Raw genomic sequence first — 24,019 nt, 5'->3', positions numbered from 1 at the left:
CACGTAGGCCAGCCTTTCAAATTCAGTCCCTTCCAGGTCTCCGAGGAAAGAAATCACTCTCTGTGCATGGCCGACCCCCTAACCCTTCAGCACACACCTGTGCTTCAGAGAAACAATCAGCCGCCTTTAATCCCAGCAAGTTTTCCCCTTTATGTCTTTGAAGCGGCGCAGCCGAAGGGAAAAAAAAGATCAGAGGAGCTGAAAGCCATAGAAGAGGATGGTTAAAACCCCATGTGGCTCCCATGCTGCCCTTTTGAGTAATAGCGCAGTAGGGATTAAGGTCAGGATTGTTAAACATGCTTAGACAAGTCTAGGTCCAGCCAAAGCCACATGGGCACTACATGTATGTTCTTCCGTCACCTGCCAGGGTGCTAATGTCTGTCAGGGATGAAGGGAGATGTCTTGGCCTCAAGAACCAAGTGCTTTCAGCCTACAAATACTCCATTTCCAATATGGTGGAATGGAGCTAATCAGACCTTGGTCAGCTATAAGGCCATACATTTACAGGTGCCCATACATTTTCACCTGTCTCACAGTTTCAGCTTCAGTCAGGATCACCCCAAGATGCTACTTAGAAGAACCTACTTTTTTGGCAGCGCCTACTCTGCCCGGTGAACAACAGAGGAGTGAAGGGAGGCAGACAGGTCTGGTATGCCCTACCTGCTGCAGCTGGGCACCCTCTCTGGTGGGTGCCATTGCAGGCTGGCATTACCCAGACGTGGGAAGTCCCAGGGACTGTTTCCCAGGCAGAAAAGGAAGCCTCTGGGCGGAGCTTGCTGCCTGGGTAATTGGTCCCGCCCACTCGCCTCATCAGCGAATCACAAGTGGACATGGGCTCCCTACACCTCCAATATAGGCACTGTGGCTTGCTCTGCAAAAACTTTTTTTGGATCTTTGCCTTTTGCTTTGGAGCATGTGGCTCACCATGTAACCAAGTCCAGAATACTTGCTATAGGGGGAAAGTAGGGAGGCAGAGCAAGGCCATCCATGCCTCGGAGGTGCGAATAGGTCCCTTAAGTTATACAGTGGTACCTCGGGTTGCAGACGCTTCAGGTTACAGGTGCTTTAGGTTACAGACTCCGCTAACCCAGAAATAGTACCTCGGGTTAAGAACTTTGCTGCAGGATGAGAACAGAAATCATGCTCTGGCGGCACTGCAGCAGCGGGAGGCCCCATTAGCTAAAGTGGTACCTCAGGTTAAGAACAGTTTCAGGTTAAGAACGGACCTCCGGAATGAATTAATTTCTTAACCCAAGGTACCACTGTATTAAGAATGGTGTGTCCTCAAAATCCTTACTCTGCACTGCATCCCACAAAAAAATAAAAATGAAAAGCATGGCATAGCAGGTGACTGGAAGGACTTTAGTTGTTTAAAATATCTGTTCAGGACTAGAGACTAACATGGTTTTAGCGCTCGTTTTGCTGTTGGGCTATGCCGTACTGCTGGCACTAGACAACAAAATTATTGTCGGCAAATGAAAAGCAGCAGCTATTATGTACACAATTTATTAAACGCCTCGACAATGACACTGATTGTTGAGATGAATGCACCAACACTTGTGTTTACACCTTAGGGCTGCAGCACTAAGAATAGCAACTTGGATTACTGAACACAAAACGTCTATAAGAATCAATTGCTTCTTTCTTTCTTACTTGCACCCGCACCCCCAACCTATAATTTTATTTTATTTTGGTTTTTTATCCCTGAACTTGGGTAAAAAGAATGAGTGGGTCAGTTTTCCTTGGCAATTTCTTCCAGGCATTTGCTGTAATGACTATGTTGCTGGATATAATAGGATATAATAGCTCTTTGTCTTTCTTCCTTCAAGGGGAAAAAAGGAACCAACCAAAAGAAGGAAAAAACCACCTTGCAGAAATAATATTTCTGTTTACAGAACTTGCAATTTCATCCACATACCCTGTAGTTTTGCCTACCAGATACTAACCAGGGCAGAGCAATTCTGTACCCCGGTTGTGCAGGGGACGAGAATATGCCACTCGGGGGGGAAATCCCAAGATGGTGGAAAAGAGCAAATACATCTCCCACCTAGAAGGGGTGTGTGTGTCAGTGATGACACCCACACACAGATGGTGCAAGTGAACACAGAGCACCCAAATGTCTCTGTATCACCACATGCACAAAACAATCCTGACCCCAGAGGCACAGGCAGCAACAATTCCACTACCCTGGGCAATCCACCACACCATTCCTTTCTGCCCATTTTGCAAAAGGGAAGAAGCAGAGTCTCTGCAACACAGCAGCCCTATGGCTTCCCATGCAGAGTATTTGCAGGCAGCACACAGAGTCCTCTGCAGTTATGAGTGCTTCTAGACTGTCACTGTTTGGGGATGGGATTCAGTCTCATCACGGCAAGTTCTAGCTACATGGTTAAAGGATGTGAGGTGGTGGCGAATTGGCTCTCCTCTTGGGGAGGAAGGAAAGGTGGTTTCACCAGTGTAATTGAGACGGTATTCACATAACGCAGTGGGAGAGGGAATTTGAGAGACTGCTGCAGCAGTTGCACCTTGAAGCATGGTTAAGCTTGCCACATTTTGAAGAGCAAAAAAGAGGACACATTTTCAGACTTCTACTTTTAACTGTGGATCGCTATGACGACACTCATTTTACATACCCGTGATACATGTCCGGGTAAAAGAAGACATATGGCAACCCTAGATTGGCCTCTTTTCTTGCTTTCTGCTCTGTCCCAGACCAGAATGGAGTGGCTTTGGGGGAGTCCTGTATGTTTATGCCTGGAGTCCTGAGGCCGGAGTACCCCTTAGGATTCTAGAAAGAGAAGTGTTAGCAGTGTGCCCAAGTTCTGCCCTGTTTGTGCAAAGTGCCCTTTCTCCCCATTCACCAGAGCTCCCCCTTTTTTTTTCTTTTTTTGAGCACCCATTTTGTGCTTGCACAAAATTTGCACGGAAATTCCTTGCTTTTTATCAAGCACCCCCTTTGGTTGGTTTGCATAGATTTTACACAGCATCTCCCAATGTTGCTATTACCCCACACTTTCCAGTGCATTTTTTCGATACTTTTCTTAACTCAAAAATTCCTCCCCCCCCCTACTTTCTCCACCCCTCTCACCCATTTTTTGGAAGCAGGTTTGTTGTACAAGAGAGTGCCAAATTGTGGCGATCGCACAGGGTCCCCGGACGTTTAACGGTCTATTGATCCCTGTGCCACCACTGCTTGCTTCCCCACTGCCACCAACCCGTTACTCTCGGGTAAAACACTGAGTCCAGACAGTTGTTAAAAGTGAACCAAAAAAAAAGGTTTATTTTACAAACATTAACAAGTTTATGGTTTCTCAGATAATATTCCTGTCAGTATCTTAACTTTAGTTTCTTTACCAGCCTATACCTTCCTAATACCTTCTGACTGATTATCTCAACTGTTTGACTGACTCCTCTTAACAAATTATCTCACTCTCTCATACCAGACTAGCCCAACCCACAGATTTATCTTCTCTTTGTCTTCTAACTCCAGACTGTCTTCTCAACCACCCTAACTCTAACTCTCTCAAAAAAAAATCTCTGTGCTTAATCCTTATACACAGTTAACTCTGCCCCTTGGGTTCCCATTGGTTAGTAATTTTACAATTAGTTAACCCTTTTCTTATGAACCCAGTATGATGTCACACACCTAGGAGGGCAAACGCCACACAAATCTACTTTTAATTGTGCAACATAAATTTGCTGTTGCCCAAGTGAATCACACCAGCAAAAGAGTGCTAATCTGGAGCTGGCCCCTGTGCACAATATGGGGCCAGAAAGATAAAGCCCCATGCCATGTGGTCTGCCTTCACTTCCTCCTTTCTGAGCAACCATGATGTCGTTCATTTATTCCTCAGCTGATTGCCTGGGAACCAGCACAGGAAGAAGATATGACTGTAGTGACAGTGCGCCCTAACTTCCAAGACAATATCCACGTGGGATATATCCCAGGCCTCAAGAAGTTTACAGAGTATTTCACCTCGGTGCTGTGTTTCACCACACCAGGCGACGGACCCCGCAGCCCCCCGCAGCTGCTGCGCACCCATGAGGACGGTACGGCCTTTCCCTTTGGAGCTGGGCACAGGCACAGCTCTTGGGTTCCTGTATGTCCACACACCCCTAACCTTCCGGTCAACATGAGTTTAGAACGTCACCTTCCACTGTGAAAGTCTTGAGTCTGACACTGCCCTCAGTTGTAGAGCCCGACACGTCGTTGCTGAGATTGCAGTGATGCCCTTGAAGGCCCCGGGCTCCATCTTGACTGCGTCCACTGCAGTCATCCTTTCACCCAAACCCCAGAGGGGGCCCTGGGAAGAGTCAAGTGACCAGCAGCTTCCCTTTTTTGATTTCCTTGAGGAATTCCTATATGAAGCATTTGTCCTGTTGTAACTTTCTGGGTGGTGGGGTTGTTTGTTTGGCTAGTTCCGGGTCCAGTGGGACACCTCAGCTTCAACGAGATCCTCGACACATCCCTGAAGGTCAGCTGGCAAGAGCCCCTGGAAAAGAATGGCATTCTGACAGGTAATAAATCTCTCCAGGTGGGGAGGAGATGGGTGGGGTGAGGGGGGAAGGGGTGATTAACTGGACCAGGGAACAGGGAGCCCATTTCTTCCTTGGTGCCAATGGAAAGAACTCAGGGCTTATACAAAATTCCTCTTGTCCCACTGCTTTGCCATGGGGGCAATTCGGGTTTTATCTGGAATGACGTTTGCTCCAGTTTAGAGCTATAGAGAGAGTTTTCCCTGGGAAGGAGTGGGGCAAGAGGGGGACCACTCCATAGCTCTAAACTGGAGCAAACGTCAATCCGGAGAAAACCCGAATTGCCTAGAAATTGTGGATCAAGTGGAAAACTGCTCAGACCCATTCTTTCTACTACCTAAGAGAACTTCTGTAGAGGAGATATGTATCCACTAGCCCTGTGAACTAACAGCCTGGAAGCCATCTTGATTTCAGCACGAGGAATAGTTTGGGAATTGGAACCAAGCATCACATCTGTTTGCTTCAGGCCTCATGGAGCTTCCCTGGTGATAGATTTGGAATAGATTTTGAAGGATCCAACTCTATGTTAAGCATAAGGCATAGGGAGCAAGTTATCCTGATAACAGCGCATTGGGAATTTAGGTTCATCTCTTCCCTTTCCAAACATGATTGGGATGGAAATCACATCCTGGCCCCTCTCCTCTCCACCCCGCTCCCAGATGTGTCCATGAAGCTTAGGTAAACCTCATTTTAGCATTAGTGAGAACTTTTGCTTTTTACTGAGCCCTATTGCCACATGGGCATGTATGTATGACTCCTCTCTCTGGGGAGAGAAGGCATTCTGCTCTCTTATGCTGTGATCAGAACAACAGTTCCCTCTCCACCTGATGCCTCTAATTAAGAAAGAAGAGAAGACATAATAGTATGCTATGCGTTAGCCATAATGTGTCATTCAGCCTCAGGAAGCTTAATGAACTAGTGGAAGCACTAAAGCAATATAAATTAGAACCCCCAAAGAACTGTTGGTGAGGCCTAAGTCTCTGGCTTAAGGCCACCAGATTTATCGGGCACGTTCTGTTTATGCCTTGGATTTTAAATGAATGTTGTGCAGTTCTACACATCTGTGTATGTTTTGGGCTCCTTCAGGCTACCGGATCTCCTGGGAAGAATACAACCGCACCAACACCCGTGTAACACACTACCTGCCCAACGTCACACTGGAATACCGCGTCACTGGCCTCACTGCCCTCACGACATACACCATTGAAGTGGCAGCCATGACCTCGAAAGGCCAGGGACAAGTTTCCTCCTCCACCATCTCCTCAGGAGTGCCTCCCGGTAAGTTTGACTTACGGACCCTGCCTTCAGCAGAGCACCACAGCCTAGGTCCCTGCAGAATGCTTCAGTGAGTAGTGGAAGTCCCAGATACAGATGATTTTTCCTTTTTTTTTTTTACATCAGATGTACTGATACCCAGTTGAACCCTCTTTGAGACACTGATAAAGTGAAAATAGGTTATCTGGGCAGAGACCGCTATATAGTTGGACATATGCATGATCATATTGCAAGCCCACTAATAATAAGAACAGACAGGAATCTCTTGAATAACCCAGTGTCTTCCCAGCTTTAGAAACACTACATCAAAGGGCAACTGGATTCACATAATAATGTATCATATTCAGAAATGTAGTGGCACACACTTCCCTGTGATTGTGTGAATATTTGTGGGGAAGAGAGGTTGATTTATTGGTTGTTGTTGTTGTTGTTATTTTCTCAGCATGAATGCCTCCCTTGTTCTGTTATAATGGCAATGGTGCCCACATGAGAGGTGCCAGAATGAAAAAAAAATTTCCAGCTGAAAAAATGCCCTGCAAGGTTATTCTTGTGCTTTCCATAAACTGTGGCTGGAATGTACTTCTTGTGCAGAAAGACTTGTCCTAAATCAGTACTCCTGTCTTTGCTTTGTTTACCTGTGCTGCGAACCCCGGCATCTCACAGCCACATTTCATGTTTCATTGGCTAGCAGCACCTGCTATGGGGAAAAAAGTCTCTCTGAGATTCTGACATCTTGCAAGGCCAATTTGCCCCTTAAACATGGAATCAGACTTGAAGGATGAAGCAACAGAAGGGGCTGTTGACTTGGGATAAGTGGCTATTATGCCTGTTTTCATGAAGAATTGCCATCTATACCCCATGTAAGCTCTTAGCTCAGCCTTTGAGGGACTTCAGGTTGAGACACTGAGCAATAGACCTTTCTCTGCGGTGATCCTTCAAGACTGAGGATGTAACTACAGGCACCAGCCCAAACCTTATAATTCTGTCTCTGTATATTTCTGCCGCTTTCCTAACCTTCAGGCAGCAAGCCATATCTAAGGTATTAGGAGCATTTATAGAGAGGGACTGCCTTTTACTAAGGATGAATCTACATCTCGTTGTTTCAAGTCCTCATGAGCAGAATTTTAAAAACGCGCTTTCGTGGAGAGATAAGTTGTCCGTATTTGATTTAATTCAGTTTGTCTGTGCGAACTTTGACTTTGCCAATCCCAATTAGCTTCAATATTTGTTCTTTTGAGTAATTCAATTAATTCAAGTGTGGGCCTCCTTCATGCGGGCAGATAGCATGGCCCCCACAATCTGACAACAACCAACCACTCACAAGCTTCAGAGTTATTAAATTAACAAACATCGGAGTAATGAATATGAAATTACAGAAAGCGCTGACAGCTCCCCTTGTGACCTTCATGAGATGGGAGTTTTAAATTTGATGAATATTTGAATCACTTCAAATATTTGTTTGAGGCATGAACTTTTGTCAGACCTAATCCAAGGATGCCACAGCCTTATAATGCATCATAATAAGGCACCACGTTGGCCACCGATGATCCTCTTGTTCTTCAATTCCTGTTCTTTAATGTGCATTTTGGATGGGCATGGCATTATTTAGTTTATCCCATGTATCAATTAGTTGTCATTTAGACCTTTGTGCCTAGGGAAGAAGAACAATACCTTTAGAAGCACATAGTGTAACAAATCCACAATGGTTGCTTCTGGTTGGAGCGAAAGAGAAAGATTCTTAGCCTTGACCTTCCCCTCTCCTCCTGGTTGGATTGCCACACTTGACATTGTTGAGGGTAAACACTCCTGGGGGGACGGCAGACCCCCAGTACCTCTGAGTGTCTCCCAGTAGGCACATCTCTGGAATATCATGTCCCTTCACTCCAGAGTGCCCCTCTGCGACACTTCTCATATGAAAAGTGGACACAAGTCTTCTGGCATCACACAGCAAGAAGATAGAAACATCCGTAGATCTAAACTACGTTTTATTCACAATATATACAGAGAATCCATAATCACGTCTGTGCCCTCCAAACTCTGGCAGAGAAAAAAAAAGCATACAGCAAAAGCGAAAGTACAGTCCAATAACACTCTCAGACAGAAGAGATAAGACAGTCTTCCGTTCCCACACTCTTCTCAGACATCTCATGTGACTTATACTAATCACACTAGCCAGCATCGGCTTATGTAAAATCCTAACAGACGTTGATGGATATTTGCCCTTCAACTATAGTGTTTGGCACATGTAACTTCTTTAATCTGTATTTTCCATCCTAAAAATCTTTTTGGTTCACTGCATCTCAAGTCCCCATCACCACTGCCACCAGCAGCTCATAGCATACTACAGTTTCGACTTTGCATAATCAAGTGGTGCTTTCTCCTGCTCTGCCTTGTTAGATGGAGAGTTCTTCTTCAGTGCAGGATTTAGCCACTGTGAGAAGGACAAAGAACGGCTGAGCCAATGCCTCTAATCCATGGGCTGTAGATATTCAAGTTCCATCTTTGCTTTCTCTTTGCCTGCAGAGCTACCTGGAGCCCCATCGAACCTGGGCATCTCCAACATTGGTCCCCGCTCAGTCACACTTCAGTTCCGTCCTGGTTACGATGGCAAGACATCCATTTCCAGGTGGCAAGTGGAGGCTCAGGTAAGCCATTGGAAAGGGACACATCTGACGGTAGGAGAAGCCAGCAGCAGAAGAAGCTCTCTCATTCCTTTTCTTCTTCTTTTTAGCCTTTAGGATAGCAACTGTTGTATTAAAGTTAAAGAAGCATCTCTGCCATCAGGAGTCACGTAAACTCAGTGGCAGGGAGCCAACATCCTCCACTGAGAATACGATTAAAATTTTAATTTTGCATGCATTGACTTTGCTTAATTTCAGGCATCTGTGGGGTGGGGGGGTGGAATTGCAGTAGCAGAAGGCAGGGAGGAAGGGAGGAGCCTGGCAGTTTGGATACAGAGAGAACAGTGTGTCGAATAACAGGAAATATGAGCTATAAGCAGGACTGTGTATTGTGCGTAATCCACAATCTTATTTGAGAAGCACATCATTTGATACTTAAATATATTTGATATCCTGAAAATTTCTCATGTTTTCTTAAAATAGTTCTAATCCTTGCTGCAAAAAGAGCTTTGCAGTAAGTATATGAACAATGTCTAGTGAAATCTCACAAACTAAGAGAAGGCGGAGGTTCAGGGCTGGCCCAGCCATGAGGTAGACTGTGGAGGTTATTTTTACTGATGGTGTAAACACATCAGGCAAAAAGTGTCCTGCTCTTCAGTCTCTGACAACACACACCAAACTCTACAGCTTTAGCTAATACATTTTACACTGTCAAGGAGCAGAGAAACTGGCCGTACTATATGCAACGATGATGCTTGCCCAGTCCTGCTCATTGTCTTGTTTGCCCTTTCCCTAGGTGGGTCAGATTGGTGAGAGCGAGGAGTGGACCCTCATCCACCAGCTGTCTAATGAGCCAGATGCCCGCTCCATGGAGGTGCCCAACCTCAATCCCTACACATACTACAGGTGATTGCTGCTTTTGGGGAAGATTGAAAGGATGGTGTTGGGTTGAGCATGCATAAAAACATAAGGGCCCTGCTGGATCAGAGTAAAGATCCATCTAGTTCGGCATCCTTCTTTCCATAATGTCCAACCAGGTGCTTCCAGGAAGCCCAGAAAAAGGTCTGAAGGCAACAACCTCTTACTATTTCTCTGTAGCAACTCAGATTCAGAGGCATCCTGCTGTCAAGGATTGGTTGGACACAGAGGAATGGTGGGAGGAACCAGCTGGAGAACTCGCAGAGCCTGGGGGTTGGTGGTGGGGTGACAATGAGTGGTTAGAGAGAGAAGAGGCAGAAGACTGGGAGGAGGTGTCGGAAGCTGAAGAGGTAAAAGGCACCATGAGAAGGAGCTCAAAAGACAGGAAAGCAAAGGGGAACCCGGCCCCAAATCTCTTGTGACACTCTCATCTGCTAGTATTTGAAAGCTACAGCCAGGAGGGTTGTGGTCGGGCTAAAACTGGGGAATGAGAAGGGATGAGGCTTGTGGGTGTCATTAAGGACCTTCTACCGTTTCCCTCAAAATTAATGCATTAGCTAATAGGATAAAGGAATGGCGTGTAATGCCAGCCTAATTAAGCCATCTTTGTATGTCAACAGAGATTGTGACAACACACCCAGTAGCTCTCCTGTTGGCAGTGCAAGGAAGGGAAAGGAGCCAATGGAGGCCTCTCAGGGCATGCAAGTGGGGGTGTTCAAAGTCCTATTTGTGTGTGTGTGTGTGTGCGTGTGTGTGTGTGTGTGTGTGTGTTAGGCAGGGTGGGTTATTCCTATGCCACCTTGCAGTTCCTTCCAACACTAATCCATTTCCTCTCTCCTCCCAGCTTCCGCATGCGACAAGTGAACATAGTTGGCACCAGCCCACCCAGCCTGCCTTCCCGCAGGATCCAGACATTGCAAGCCCCACCTGATGTATCTCCTGCCAATATTACACTGCGGACAGCCAGCGAAACCAGTCTCTGGCTGAGATGGATGGTGAGCAGTAGCTCAGAAAGGCACTAGGCCTCATCATTGTTTCTGGAGGGGGGAAAACAGGGTTAATGAACCAGCACTGGGGCTGCCCATTGTTTACTAGGCAAGTCAAAATTATGTAGGACAGATCTGAAATTAACTGGAAGATAGATGGGGTGAACAACTCCAGTTGAGGCTGGATTCGATGGTGGCAGGTATAAAACGACTAGGCCAGGGATGTACCTATCCATCTTTAACGATATAGACCTACAGGTCAATTCTACCTCTAACTGCCCTACTGGAAATAAGAAGACCTATGTAACACCAATTGTCTCATGGTGGGCACCATTTTGAATCAATACAGTCTACTCAGTACTTGTTTCCTTAATGCAAATGACAACTGTCTTTTGCCCAGCAGCAACAGAAGAATCCCTAAGTACTTGTCCCAGATAGAGATGACACCAAATTCTGTGCTAAGCCAAACTTTAGTGGTGGAATTCTGCTCCAATCTGTGGTGCAATCACCTCAAATCAGAACTGAAGTTTGCTTTAAAAGAGTTTTCAGGAGTTCTAGCCCATGCCTTTTAGATGCATGTTATTTGTGCACAGAGGGCAAGGAGATAGGAATTGGGTGTTGGGAGGGTACCACCTACAAGGTCCAGTATGGTCTCTGTCCCATATCCATTGAGGCAAAGAAATTCACTCAAACAGTATGGGATTTGTTTTTTTCATGCGAGGATTCTGGAAAGGACTCAGCTGCAGGCCAACAACAAGGCTCCCTTTCTTTCCAGCCTCTGCCAGAGACGGAGTACAACGGCAGCCCCGAGTCAGTGGGCTACCGGTTGCGCTACTCACGCCTAGATGGGCGTGGCCGCACACTGGCCAACACCATCCATGACCGTGTAGAGCGTGAGTTCACCATTGAAGACCTGGAAGAATGGACGGAGTACCGTGTGCAGGTGCAGGCTTTCAATGCCATTGGGCCCGGGCCATGGAGCCAGACCGTGGTGGGAAGAACCCGAGAGTCAGGTATCTTCTCCACCAGGCCCTTGAGACAGTCTGGGCAGGCCTCCCATGGTCGGCCTGGAACTCTGAACATGAGGCTCAAGTCTCTGCTCAGGTGACCTACCTCTCGCAGAGCCATCTCAGAGAAACTCATTGGTGAAGCGCTGACTCCCCTCGGTTCTTCTCTTTGTGCACGCAGTGCCTTCGTCTGGACCCACCAACATATCAGCTTTGGCAACCACCTCTACCTCTATGCTGGTGCGATGGAATGACATCCCAGAGGCTGACCGAAACGGGCTGGTTCTGGGCTACAAGGTGGGTGTGGGGAATGCAGTGAAATGCTGACTTTTCTCTTGCCCCACCTTCCCGCTCCCTAAAATCTGCCAGTCCCTCATCCTGAAGCCCCCTTATCATTCCAGAGCTAGTCTCCTTTTCTTCCTCAGCGGCCTGGCCCATTGGTGTCTACCTGCAGGCCCCCACTGTCACAGGCCTCAGCTAGGCCCTTCTGTCCCAGCCCACAGCTTACTGTGATCCTGTGAACCTGTTCACCAACTGCCTCTGCCATTGTAACTCAGTCTCTCAACTGGTGTTGGGCTGAGGTATTTGGCCCAGATTTTCTCAACATTTTGAGGACGTGGCAAGCTTCTTTGGGGAGGGAGCTACCTGCGTTAACTGCCATGCCAAGCAATATCTGGTACTTCTAATATAGGTAAAGGTAAAGGGAACCCTGACCGTTAGGTCCAGTCACGGACGACTCTGGGGTTGCGGCGCTCATCTTGCTTTATTGGCCGAGGGAGCCGGTGTTTGTCTGCAGACAGCTTCCGGGTCATGTGGCCAGCATGACTAAGCCACTTCTGGTGAACCAGAGCAGCGCACGGAAACGCCGTTTACCTTCCTGCTGGAGCAGTACTTATTTATCTATTTGCACTTTGACGTGCATTCGAACTGCTAGGTTGGCAGGAGCAGGGACCGAGCAACGGGAGCTCACCCCGTCACGGGGATTCGAACCGCTGACCTTCTGATTGGCAAGCCCTAGGCTCTGTGGCTTCTAACATACAGCAGCCCAATGCTGGTCATCCAAGCTACATGCTCTGTGTATATATGTCTGCAACATGGCAGCACAATGCAGCTTTTTTCCGCTTGTTGAAGGCCGCAGTGTTCATCTGAGCCGCTGTCTCTTCCTTCCCTCCATGGTTTGTCCCTGTTCTCTTCTAGGTCATGTATAAAGAGAAGGACTCGGACACACGGGCTCAGTTCTGGTTGGTGGAGGGCAACGCTTCACGGAGTGCCCAGCTCACAGCTTTGGGCAAGTATGTTCTGTATGAGATCCGAGTGCTGGCTTTCACCCGCATCGGCGATGGTGTGCCCAGCAATCCGCCCATCCTGGAACGGACACTCGATGACGGTAGGTGTCCCAACAGCAACCCATATGGTGGAAGGAAAGCTTAACTCTGGGAGAGAAAGGATGGGGAAAACAGGGTGGTCTGTGAGATATTCAGAGTCCTGGGAAAGCAAATGAAAAAGAAAGGCTAAGCCTTATAGCACATACCATTTGAGGACAAACTGTACATCATGAAAAGCCAGAGAGCCTGTGGCACAATGGGTCAGTGCGTCTGGCTGTTAACCAGAATGTTGGTGGTTCGAGCCCACCCAGGGATGGCTGTGGGCAGAATTCCTGCATTGGCGGGGGGTTGGACTAGTTGACCCACAGTGTCCCTTCCTGCTGGATGATTCTATGATTGTATGGAGTTCTAATAGCACTTGCTGAAATAATAATAATACTTGGCATTTGTAGACTGCTTTCAGGTGCTTAGAGTACGTCGTGTACTTAATTTTGTTTCAGTCCTTACAACAAACTTGTACATTAGATTAGTATTACTGCCCTCATATTGCAGGGAGGGTGTTGAGGCTTCATGGAAAAGGCAAGATTTGAACCAACGACTTCCTCGATCGCTAGTGCTATGCTTTAGCCACAATGCTAGATGGGTACACCACAGCGGTGATTGCTTTAGAGTCATGACATTGCAAGATTAGCAGCTCCATGTCCCTAAACACAGTCCCAGTCTTCAAATAATAGACTAGGGAGTGTCACCTTAAGCGCAGCGTATGTTTATCTGTGTGTGTGTGTGTGTGTGTGTGTGTGTGTGTGTGTTTGCACCCTGTGGCTATGTATGTATTTGCATTAAAAGTCTGTTCTCTGGCTAGGTGCACAGAAATGTATGTGTTCCTTCTAAACTTAATCTGTGCACCCCTCCCTGTCTTCCTGTGTTCCAGTACCTGGGCCTCCAGTGGGCATTCTCTTCCCTGAAGTAAGAACAACTTCTGTACGGCTAATCTGGCAGCCACCTGCTGCTCCCAATGGCATCATTCTGGGTAAGCAGGCAACCCCTACGTACCATGGAGATTGTAGACCAGAGTGGCTCCCCACCCAACTTTTGTCTACAATTCTCAATGTCAGTTCAGTGCCACAAGAGCAAGCATGGCCAAACTTGGCCCTCCAGATGTTTTGGGACTACAACTCCCATCATCCCTAGCTAAAAGGACCAGTGGTCAGGGATGATGGAAATTGTAGTCCCAAAACATCTGGAAGGCCAAGTTTGGCCATGCCTGCACTAGAGGAATTATGGGAGGCAGAGCCGGTCCACCCATTAGGCGGGATGAAGCAGCTGCCTCAGCTGACAGAAACACAGGAGAGAGGCCCTTAAGCAGAAGCCCTTGCAAAGCCTCGCCGCTGAGTGGGAAGGGACATTTGGCAAGAGGAGAGGCCCTTGACAAATCTCCCACAGATACCCAGCAGGGTGGTGAGGCTTTGCAAGGGCTTTTCCTTGGAGGGAAGCCCTTGCAGAGCCTAAACCCCCCCCCCCATTATGGGGGCAACCACAGGACCTTTTTGCCTCCAGTGCTTGAAACATCTTGGGCCAACCTTGAATGGAGAGGATAAAGGAAACCAGCCCACCGCGCCAGCCATGTGTAACCTCTCCTAAAACCATTTCCATGGTTCTGATCTACTTCCTCCTGGACTAAAGTCGGGATATGGGGATTGTGTCCTCTCCCCAATCATTTCCTGTTTGGGTTTGTCTTCCTCTTGCATGCAGCCTACCAGATCACTCACCGCCTCAACACCACCACCGCCAATTCTGCCAGCGTGGAAGTTCTCAACCCCAGCGCGAGGCAGTTTACTGCTACTGGTCTCAGACCCGAGTCGACCTACCTTTTCCGTATCACAGCACAGACCCGGAAGGGCTGGGGTGAGGCAGCAGAAGCGTTGGTGGTGACTACAGAGAAGAGAGGTAATTTTTTTTCCAGGAAGGGACAACATGCCTGGAATTGGGAGGAAAGCTCTAAAATGCATGCAATGCATCAAGGCCAGTGTGGTTGAGCACCTACAAAATTGCAGACACCAAATGCCGATAGAGAAAGTAGAATTCTGGACTCTTCCACTTCACATGTTAGGTGGCGGTGCCATATTTTTAGTACTTATCCATATGATTTTTAAAGAAAGCTTCCTGCACACCACCTAGCACACCATGCTGATGCACTAGTTTTCTAGATGCAGAGCAGTTCTTTTATGATGGAGCATAAAAAATATGGCATGCGCACTCATAGTATGAAGTAGTTCTGTCAGAATTGTACCCCCTCAGGCCTTTACTGTTTGTGATATGCAGTCATGTGTGTCTTTCCTCTAGTTGGTTTTTTTGGGGGGAGAGGGAGGTCTTAATCTTTTGGTGCTGCCAGTTTTGAGTAGAGGAATGACAGATATCACCTCCTTTTGGCCATTTTCCACTCAAAATTGCTCTGCCCCCACCCCACAGCTCCTTTTCTTCCTGAGATAAAGCTACATTCACCCCCCCCCCCGGCACCTAAGTGAGTGGGAAAATAAGTTGGGGAGGGAGGGAGGGATTTTGTATGAAAGAACAGCTGGACAAAAATGGTTAAGCATACAGCTGTTCATCTGCTTCGACTTGCAGACTTCCAAAACTGCTTTCAGATCAAATAAGTCCCATGCCACACCTGGTTTGGGCCTCAGGCTTCTAACTCATTCGGCAAAATATGTTGACCTTAAGCTAATGCACTTTCCTGATATAAAGAGGAGGTTGGTCTGTAATGAATCTACATGGATTTTAGATTCTCAAGCTACAGCTGGATGGGAAAGCCTTTTTGTTTTCTCCAGACCTGGATTTCACAAAACTAGAAAAGCAATGTTCTGTAGGCTCACCAGAGATCCACAATGCACATCATCTGGTGTTTGTTTGTTTGTTTTTAATTGGAAGTGTCATTTGTGTATAAATAATTGAATGGTTCATTAGGGCATTCCTGACAATTTTGTATAATATAGAGAAACTAGGGAGGCTCCTCCCAGAGGCGCCAACTTGCGCCAAAGATTGGGGTGGGGTGCATCGTGTTTCAGGAGGAGGAAGAGGGCGGAGCCAAATACAGTGACTGTGGCTCCTCCTCTCTTGTGCTCGGCCCCCTTCCATGGCAGCAGGAGGAGAAACAGGCCACTGAAGCAGTTCTCAGCTCTGCACTCTGCCTCCTCCGTCCCCTGACGATAAGGAACATTGGGGAGCCAAAAGAGCTTGGCCCTCTGGAGTTAGTGCCCATAACTCCCCCTTTACAATCATCTAGTATAGAATGCGATGGTTCATGTGTCAAAAAGACACCCATTGGCTAGAGTCCATAATACAACCCTCCACCAACCCCATGCTGTTTTGTGATTTTTTAAAAAAGTTTTTTTATTTTATACACCTCTGCTTTTTACTACTTGAGTCACTATATCTCTCAGGCACAGGATTTTAAGGCCTCTGTTAAAAACACCATAAAAAGGTAAAGGTATCCATGACCGTTAGGTCCAGTCACGGACAACTCTGGGATTACGCACTCATATCGCTCTATAGGCCGAGGGAGCTGGCGTTTGTCTGCAGACAGCTTCCGGGTCATGTGGCCAGCATGACTAAGACGCTTCTGGCAAACCAGAGCAGCGCACGGAAACACCATTTACCTTCCCGCCGGAGTGGTACCTATTTATTTGCTTGCACTTTGACGTGCTTTTGAACTGCTAGGTGGGCAGGAGCTGGGACCGAACAACGCGCACTCACCCCGTCGCGGGGATTCAAACTGCCAACCTTCCAATCGGCAAGCCCTAGGCTCTGTGGTTTAGACCACAGCGCCACCCACAAAAACACTGTACCAAATACCAAAAAGAGGTCTCTCATCATCAGTCCATGAATGAACTCCACCCCCTCCCCCCAATCTTGTGCTTCTATGGGGCTATTTGAAGCTTATGTACTTCTCCAGGAGCAAATTGCCCCCCCACTGCCTCCCAAAGAATCAGAAAACAAGCCAAAAGATAGTCAGGACTCAGGAGTGGTTATGTAGCCCTGTGGCTTTCATTGAATTGAAATATCACATTATTTTTCTGTTTAAAGAAGCCCATGAGAGCATCACATTAAAATACAGATGGTTTCTCCTTTTTGATCATGGGGGTCGGGGGGAAGCACTTTTAAAAAGGAGACGAGAATATGATTCTTGGGAACCCAATGAACACTCTGGGTCTCATGCTGGAGCTCAGCTTCTCTGGTTTGTAAACTAACAAGTGTTGTGTTAACTCAGTATAGGTTAGAGTCAGATAGATAAGGTATTGCCTAGATCTGATGTGCAAATCAGATTTCTTTCAAGCTGATATTAAACTCTCTTCAAGGTGATGGATGGGTTCTCATATTTGTCCTTAAACCTATACTGTCACTGCCATGTCTATTTTCACCCCATGTTTCGTGCCTTCAGTGATCTGTACCCCTCTTGCCCCCCAGACCGTCCCCAACCTCCCAGCAAGCCAGTTGTGTTGCAGGAAGATGTCAAGTCAAGAAGTGTACTATTGTCCTGGGAGCCGGGCAGTGATGGGCTCTCACCTGTCCGGTATTACACTGTACAAACACGGGAACTTCCTGATGGGAAATGGGTGCTGCATTCTGCCTCCGTAAACCACAACACCACATCCTTCATAGTCAACAGGTGAGACATCAATGGGTGGAATGAAAGGAGACGTTTATTTGGAAAAGAAGGTGGCATTGACAAGGACGACTGTTATGTGAGTGGATCTGGAGCAAATCTTCCAGTCACAGAGCTGTCCTCAGATTCCCACCGGTCCAAACTGAAATTTCCTGCCTGAGTGGTATTGAGTCTGGAATCAAGGCTAGCCATTAGAATCAAGGCTAGCCATTGAGTCTGGAATCAAGGCTAGCCATTAATATTAAGATAGCTTTTCTGGGAATGAGCTTGTTAGTCTCAAGGTAGAACGTGTTAAAAATCAGTGGCTTGGCAGGCGGCAGAATACAGCAAGACCTGTACATCTGTTTGCATCTTGTGGTTTTCTTCCAAAAACAAGCCAAGTACCATGTGCTCCCTTTGCAGGCTGAAACCCTTCACTACCTACAAATTCCGGGTCAAGGCAACCAATGATATTGGTGACAGCGAATACAGTGAAGAGTCAGAGTCACTCACCACACTACAGGCTGGTATGTGAATGCATTAAATCATGAGTTACTTTAGAACAAGACACTTTCCTCTGCCAGTTATAGGAGCAGAAGTTCTCGTGCAAGTGAAACCATTGCAGTGTACATGGTTAGAGTGCTTACCTCTTCCAGTCTACCTGGAGCAGTGCTGTTTCAGCCATTCACTCCTGCATCCAGATCACAAAAACAGAACCAGGAAAGAGTTTGAACCTAGTCAAACCTCTGCAGTCACCTGTCTTCATCCTCAACCACCTCCCTCCCTCTTCCACATCTAGCTTTGCATATCCTTTCGTTATGGGCCAATCTCTTCCATGCATTGCACGTTGCCTGAAGTGGCCCTGATGCTGTTAGAACAGAGGAGGAGAGTAGGGGCTGCAGCTGAGGCTGGCTGCTGTGGACTGCAAAACCAGTGTTGCGACGGACACCTTGGGGTTGAGGAAACCGGTAGATGGGAAAGGTTGGGGGTAATTTTGAAGAGCGGTAATAGGGACATGAAAGCATCATAGAGCGGTATCTGTAGAGAAACCGGGAGTCGATGAAAGAATACAGTGGTACCTTGGTAGTCGAATGGCTTGGCTCCCAAACACCGCGAACCCAGAATTGAGTGTTCCGGTTTGCAAACATTTTTCAGAAGCCGAACATCCAACGCAGCTTACGCAGCCTCCGATTGAGTGCAGGAAGCTCCTGCAGCCAATTGGAAGCTGCACCTTGGTTTTTGAATGGTTTTGGGAGTCAAACAGACTCCTGGAACAGATTAAGTTTGAGAACCAAGGTACCACTGTAATTCGAGGAAACAAATGGTTCTAAAGGGGATAGGGAAGGGGCAATGATGGGCACAGCAGATTGTACAGAGGGCAAAGGACACCCAGTACCAACTGGACCCAAGATATTCCACATCATGGAAATGTTCTGTCATCAAAAACCATTGTCTCCCTGCTTTGGAATTGCAAAAGCCACCAATAATCTGTAAAATGGTAACCAGTTTGGGCCTTTACCACCAACGGCAAGTTGTCAGCTGAGTGTAACAAGTAGCCTGCCATTTCTCAGGGCTCTGTGTCTCATGAAGACAAGCAAGAACAGCTTGGATCTTCTTGCATTTGATTCACATGTATTTTTTCCTCTTCCCTCAGCCCCAGAGGAAGCTCCCACTATCTTGTCAGTGACCCCACACACCACCACATCTGTACTGATCCGCTGGCAGGTAGGGTGATGTACCTTTTCTTTCTCCGTCATTGGAACTTGATGAGTAGGAGAACTGGAATGTTCAGGAGTTCTCGCTGTCTTGGGGAAAAGCTTCTGACCAATGAAACATGACTGTGCTGCGCAGTGGTTCTGGGTGGCATTCTAAGCTTATTTCTGATGGCCAGCAAATCTGGTAGTGTCTCTGTCTTGAGCAGGCATAGACAAACTCAGCCCTCCAGATGTTTTGGGACTAAAACTCCCATTATCCCTGACCACTGGTCCTGTTAGCTAGGGATGATGGGAGTTGTAGTCCCAAACCATCTGGAAGGGAGAGCTTGCCTATACCTGGTCTTGAGCATGGTCTTAGAAAGTTGAGTTTGAAAACGGTCATAAGATTTGCAACCATGTCTATTATGCACAGATATATACCTAGTTTCCACACTTTAACCCCAGCTCAGCATTCTTTATTCCACCCACAAAAGAAGGTTTTGCTGTCAAAATGGGGCAGGTGACTTTGGTGATGAAACTGTGGACTCTGTTGAGTTTGCTTGTGTGTTGCAGCAAGGGGGGGTGGAAGGCTATGGAGGATCTGGAAAGTGGGAAACAGAAATGTTTAACCAAACCAGTGTGAAATATTGGCTTGAGGTAGGCATCAGTAGTTTGGCTAGTACACCCAACCCATCCATTCCTCAAGGCAAAGAGCATATAAAGACCCTGAGGCGCCTTTTGCCAGTCTCCAGTGATGCTTCCCTCCTGGCAGTGACAGGGAAGGGAAACCCTGGCATTTTAGCACCACTTCCAGCTTTTGACTGGGCACTGGGAGGTGACGGTTTTAGAAAGCAGGTGTAATATGGGACAGAATCCTTTTGTTGACAGCTGGTCTCGCAAGTGTCAGCTGTGCAAGGGGAAGCAAATATAGTTTGTGAGTCCCTCGTTGATTTATCTGTTTCTCCTTCCGTAGGCTCCATCTGAGGACAGAATCAATGGCATCTTACTAGGTTTTCGCATCCGCTACCGGGAGCTGGCATACGAAGGGGCGCGAGGATTCACTGCACGCAGTATCGGCAATCCCAGTGCAAAATGGGCAGAACTCACCTGTGAGTATGCTTGTGAGCAGCAAGGGTTCTGGGAAGTGGAGAAAGTGAGAATTTAGCCAACGTCTGCCCCTGCCCACTGCCTTCAACTTACACTGCAGCAAAAAAACAAAAACAAAACACCAAGCCAACAAACACTAGCATGGGAACCATCATTCCAGAGCAAGCCACCCATAACAAACACTGGTCCTAAGTACTGCCCAAGATTTAGCACCAGTGTACTCAGTGCTTTCTCCAGTAACAAAAGTGACTTGACAAGCATTTTCCCTTGTAGTCATAAGTCAGCGCTGCAAGCATTCAGAAGCTGCCCTAGAATAATACATTGTTGTTCCCAGTGCGTTTGAAATGGAAAACATTGATCTTAGCAAGTGGTTGGTATATTCAGCCCTATCAGCTCGGCCTTTTTAGTGCCAGGGTGTCTCTCTCTGAGAGAGACTTTTCCTTTTGGTTGAATTGCTGAATCCAGTGGCAATGGGCTCTTGAGTCATTTGGGAAGATCTATCACCCAGGCTATCCTGATGTCCATAAACTCTTTCTGGTCAGGTTTGTCCATCTTTGGTAGCTACAACCCCTCTCTGGGATATTTTCCCCCTTTCCCAATACTTTGTTGGAGACTTCTCGGTGTTCTTTGATGTGGCTGTGAGTTTCTCTCCTAGCTGCTTCTCCCTCACTCCCAATTGATGTCTGTTAGTCCTGCTTGCGTTGTCGAGATGTTTATTTACATGTGGCTAACCTGCATTGACTGCTTCTCCCTTCTGACCACCTGCCACCCCACAGCAACGTATGCCATGCGGAACCTGACTGAGGCCTCCCTCACACAATACGAGCTGGACAGTAAGTGGGTGCTTCTTCTCTTGTCTGTGCAATCGTTTCTGCTTGTGTTTCTGGTCTCTCTTGAATCTGGTTCCTATCTAGATTTTAGCACCGTCACCTACGGAAGGTGACTGGCAGCAGGGAGAACAACAGCTCTTTCCCTGTTTTTGTTTTTGTTGTTAGCTCATCACTTTCTAGAAGCCAGGATGTCACCTTTGCCCAAGGATAGCTTCTTTCGCTTCCAATTAAAACCCCTAATCTGGCAAAAAAGAAAGTGCAAGTTCCCCATGAGTAGATTTCCCAGTTTTAACACACAGGCAGTCCACATTTGCTTTTTATGGTGTTTCCCCTGTTAATTTGGGTACTTTCCTATCTTCTAGAGTGGAATAATTGAGAGCAAATTTGTGATAAATTTAGGGGCTTTATGTAGGGGCAGGGAAGTAAGGACCGAGATTCATGAAGAAGAATTTTGCTTACATGAAATATCTCCCTTTCAATACTGTAAGGCCTGTTAAGGCTGTGTACGCACTATATGTTTTTAAAACACATTTGAAGCACATTCTTTCCCTCAAATAATTCTGGGCACTATCACATGCCTGGGTTGCTGGGAAGCAGTAGTAGTAAATTACAGTGCCTGAAATATTTGAGGGAAAGAATGCATTTTGAACATGGTATAAACGTATAGCGTGTATGCAGCCTAAGACTCATTTTACAACAAAGTTTACTTCAGCTTGCTTAGCTTTGGTTAGAACCACGAAGGCTTTCTAAAGTGCTGGTTCACATACTGGAAGCCAGACGTCACAATTAATTTTTTCTGGTGCCCTTGCTCTGTCCTCTTACCTTCTGGAGAAATATCCTGGCACCATCTGCCAGCTTTGCAAAGGGCTGTGAAGGAATTAGTACTGTTGTGGGAGTGGTGTCATGTAAAGGTAAAGGTAAAGGTAAAGGTAAAGGTACCCCTGCCCGTACGGGCCAGTCTTGACAGACTCTAGGGTTGTGTGCCCATCTCACTTAAGAGGCCGGGGGCCAGCGCTGTCCGCAGACACTTCCGGGTCACGTGGCCAGCGTGACAAAGCTGCATCTGGCGAGCCAGCGCAGCACACGGAAACGCCGTTTATCTTCCCGCTGGTAAGCGGTCCCTATTTATCTACTTGCACCTGGGGGTGCTTTCAAACTGCTAGGTTGGCAGGCGCTGGGACCGAGCAACGGGAGCGCACCCCGCCGCGGGGATTCGAACCGCCGACCTTTCGATCGGCAAGCCCTAGGCGCTGAGGCTTTTACCCACAGCGCCACCCGCGTCCCTTAGTGTCATGTAGGAGCACACAAAAAGGAGGGAAATGTGAGACCAGATCATAGCCAGGAATATATACGCCACTACTTTTAAAGGCAACGCCAGAATTATGAAACAAACTCTGCCTCTGCCTCCATGTATGACAATCTCCTTTCCAATCTCACCTCTGCAGACCTGAACAAGCACCGCCGCTATGAGATCCGAATGAGTGTCTACAATGCTGTGGGTGAGGGCCCCACCAGCTCACCACAGGAAGTCTTTGTGGGTGAGGCTGGTAAGCCAGGCGTCTTTTTTTTTTCCCCTCTAGGAGCCGTTTTCTCTCTCAAGTTTCCCTATATCCTTGTGCTTCCTGAGAGCTTAGAGCATAAGCCTGAGGAGGGAGCAGGCCGGCAGGCTAAAGCAGCAACCAATTGTATTGCCTGCAGCTCTAGTGCAAGCCTACAAGTAAGGGCCATAGTTCAGTGGTACAGCATCTGCGTTGCATGCAGAAGGTCCCAGGTGCAAATCTCATCATCTCCAGGTAGGGCTGGGAAGGACTGAAACCCCGAAGAGCTGTTGCCTGTCAGTGCAGACAGTACTGAGCTGGATGGACCCAGTGGCCTGATTCCATGTCAGGCAGCTGCCTATGTCTCATGCCCATTAGCTTCCAATCCCACACAACAAGCCAGCAGATCCATTCCTTAATCGATACAGAGGCAGCTGCCAACAAGAGGTCCTTAGGGGTGGATCCCAAGAGCAGACAGGTCTGTGGCCAAGCCCGGAAGCTCATGTAGGGTAAACAAACATCCATTCCAAACCAAAAAAACAGTCCCTGCTTCTCCGTGGACTTGTCAGAGCATCAATTAACTCAGGCACCACACCGACTCGGCCCCGAATACACTGACCCGATGCTTGGAGGCTGTGGCTGGATGGTTTCGTGGGAGCCAATTGAAACTAAATCCTTCAAAGACAGAGGTCCTCTGGCTGGGTCGGGATGGCATGGGGATGAGGAGTCAACTCCCTTCTCTTGCGGGGGCCCAATTAGTGCCAGTGCCTTCCATTAAGAGTTTGGGTGTAATCCTTGACGCCTCCCTTTCCACAGAGGCGCAGGTTACAGCAACAGCTAAGGCAACATTTTTCCATCTTCGCCTCATTAAGCAGTTGGTACCTTACCTTTCCCGCCCCGACCTGGCCACAGTGATCCATGCGACGGTCACCTCCAGGCTTGACTACTGTAATTTGCTCTACGCAGGGCTGCCCTTGAAACTGTCCCACAAACTCCAGCGGGTGCAGAATGCTGCAGCGAGGCTCCTCACAGGGTCCCTGCCATGGGAGTATATTCAGCCAGTGCTTTACCAGTTGCACTGGCTCCCAGTGGAGTATACGGTCAAGTTCAAGGTGCTGGTCTTGACCTTTAAAGCCCTTTGTGGCTTAGGGCCCTCGTATCTACGGGACCACCTCTCCTGGTATGCCCCACAGCGGACCTTAAGGTCCATGAATAACCATAGTTTAGACGTCCTGGGCCCTAAGGAAGTCAGACTATCCTCCACCAGGGCCAGGGCCTTTTCAATGATGGCTCCAACCTGGTGGAATGCTCTGTCCCTGAGGGCCCTTCAGGATTTAACCTCCTTCCGTTGGGCCTGTAAGACAGAGCTATTCCGCCTGGCCTTTAATTTGAATTCAGCCTGAATTCAGCCTTTTATTTCCCTTCTCTTCCCTCCCCCTCCCCTTTTGTGAAGATCACCCGCTCTGAGACCCCACAACTAATTCTCCCCTGGCCTCCTCGCTGGCCCAAGTAGGACCAATTCAGCCAGCTAGCCCTGGGG

The 24,019-nt window shown here is 47.6% G+C and overlaps 1 protein-coding gene across 7 annotated transcripts in view; it reads left to right on the top strand.

Annotated features, from left to right (window-relative positions):
* SDK2 (sidekick cell adhesion molecule 2) overlaps positions 1–24,019 on the top strand; it is a 336,114-nt gene that overhangs the window by 285,603 nt on the left and 26,492 nt on the right. For all 7 annotated transcript variants that reach the window (XM_053375445.1, XM_053375441.1, XM_053375444.1 and 4 more), the window contains 17 exons: positions 3,855–4,050; positions 4,420–4,518; positions 5,623–5,814; positions 8,335–8,456; positions 9,229–9,338; positions 10,195–10,345; positions 11,112–11,349; positions 11,525–11,640; positions 12,541–12,730; positions 13,600–13,698; positions 14,421–14,615; positions 17,133–17,334; positions 17,734–17,837; positions 18,965–19,035; positions 19,978–20,113; positions 20,888–20,944; positions 22,387–22,488. In XM_053375445.1, coding sequence (XP_053231420.1) covers positions 3,855–4,050; positions 4,420–4,518; positions 5,623–5,814; positions 8,335–8,456; positions 9,229–9,338; positions 10,195–10,345; positions 11,112–11,349; positions 11,525–11,640; positions 12,541–12,730; positions 13,600–13,698; positions 14,421–14,615; positions 17,133–17,334; positions 17,734–17,837; positions 18,965–19,035; positions 19,978–20,113; positions 20,888–20,944; positions 22,387–22,488 — 2,380 coding nt within the window. The remainder of the gene's footprint in view (positions 1–3,854; positions 4,051–4,419; positions 4,519–5,622; positions 5,815–8,334; positions 8,457–9,228; positions 9,339–10,194; positions 10,346–11,111; positions 11,350–11,524; positions 11,641–12,540; positions 12,731–13,599; positions 13,699–14,420; positions 14,616–17,132; positions 17,335–17,733; positions 17,838–18,964; positions 19,036–19,977; positions 20,114–20,887; positions 20,945–22,386; positions 22,489–24,019) is intronic.

The sequence above is a fragment of the Podarcis raffonei genome, chromosome 2, assembly GCF_027172205.1.
Source record: "Podarcis raffonei isolate rPodRaf1 chromosome 2, rPodRaf1.pri, whole genome shotgun sequence".
Classification (NCBI taxonomy): Eukaryota; Metazoa; Chordata; class Lepidosauria; order Squamata; family Lacertidae; genus Podarcis; species Podarcis raffonei.
This window is presented reverse-complemented; position numbering and strand designations above follow the sequence as displayed.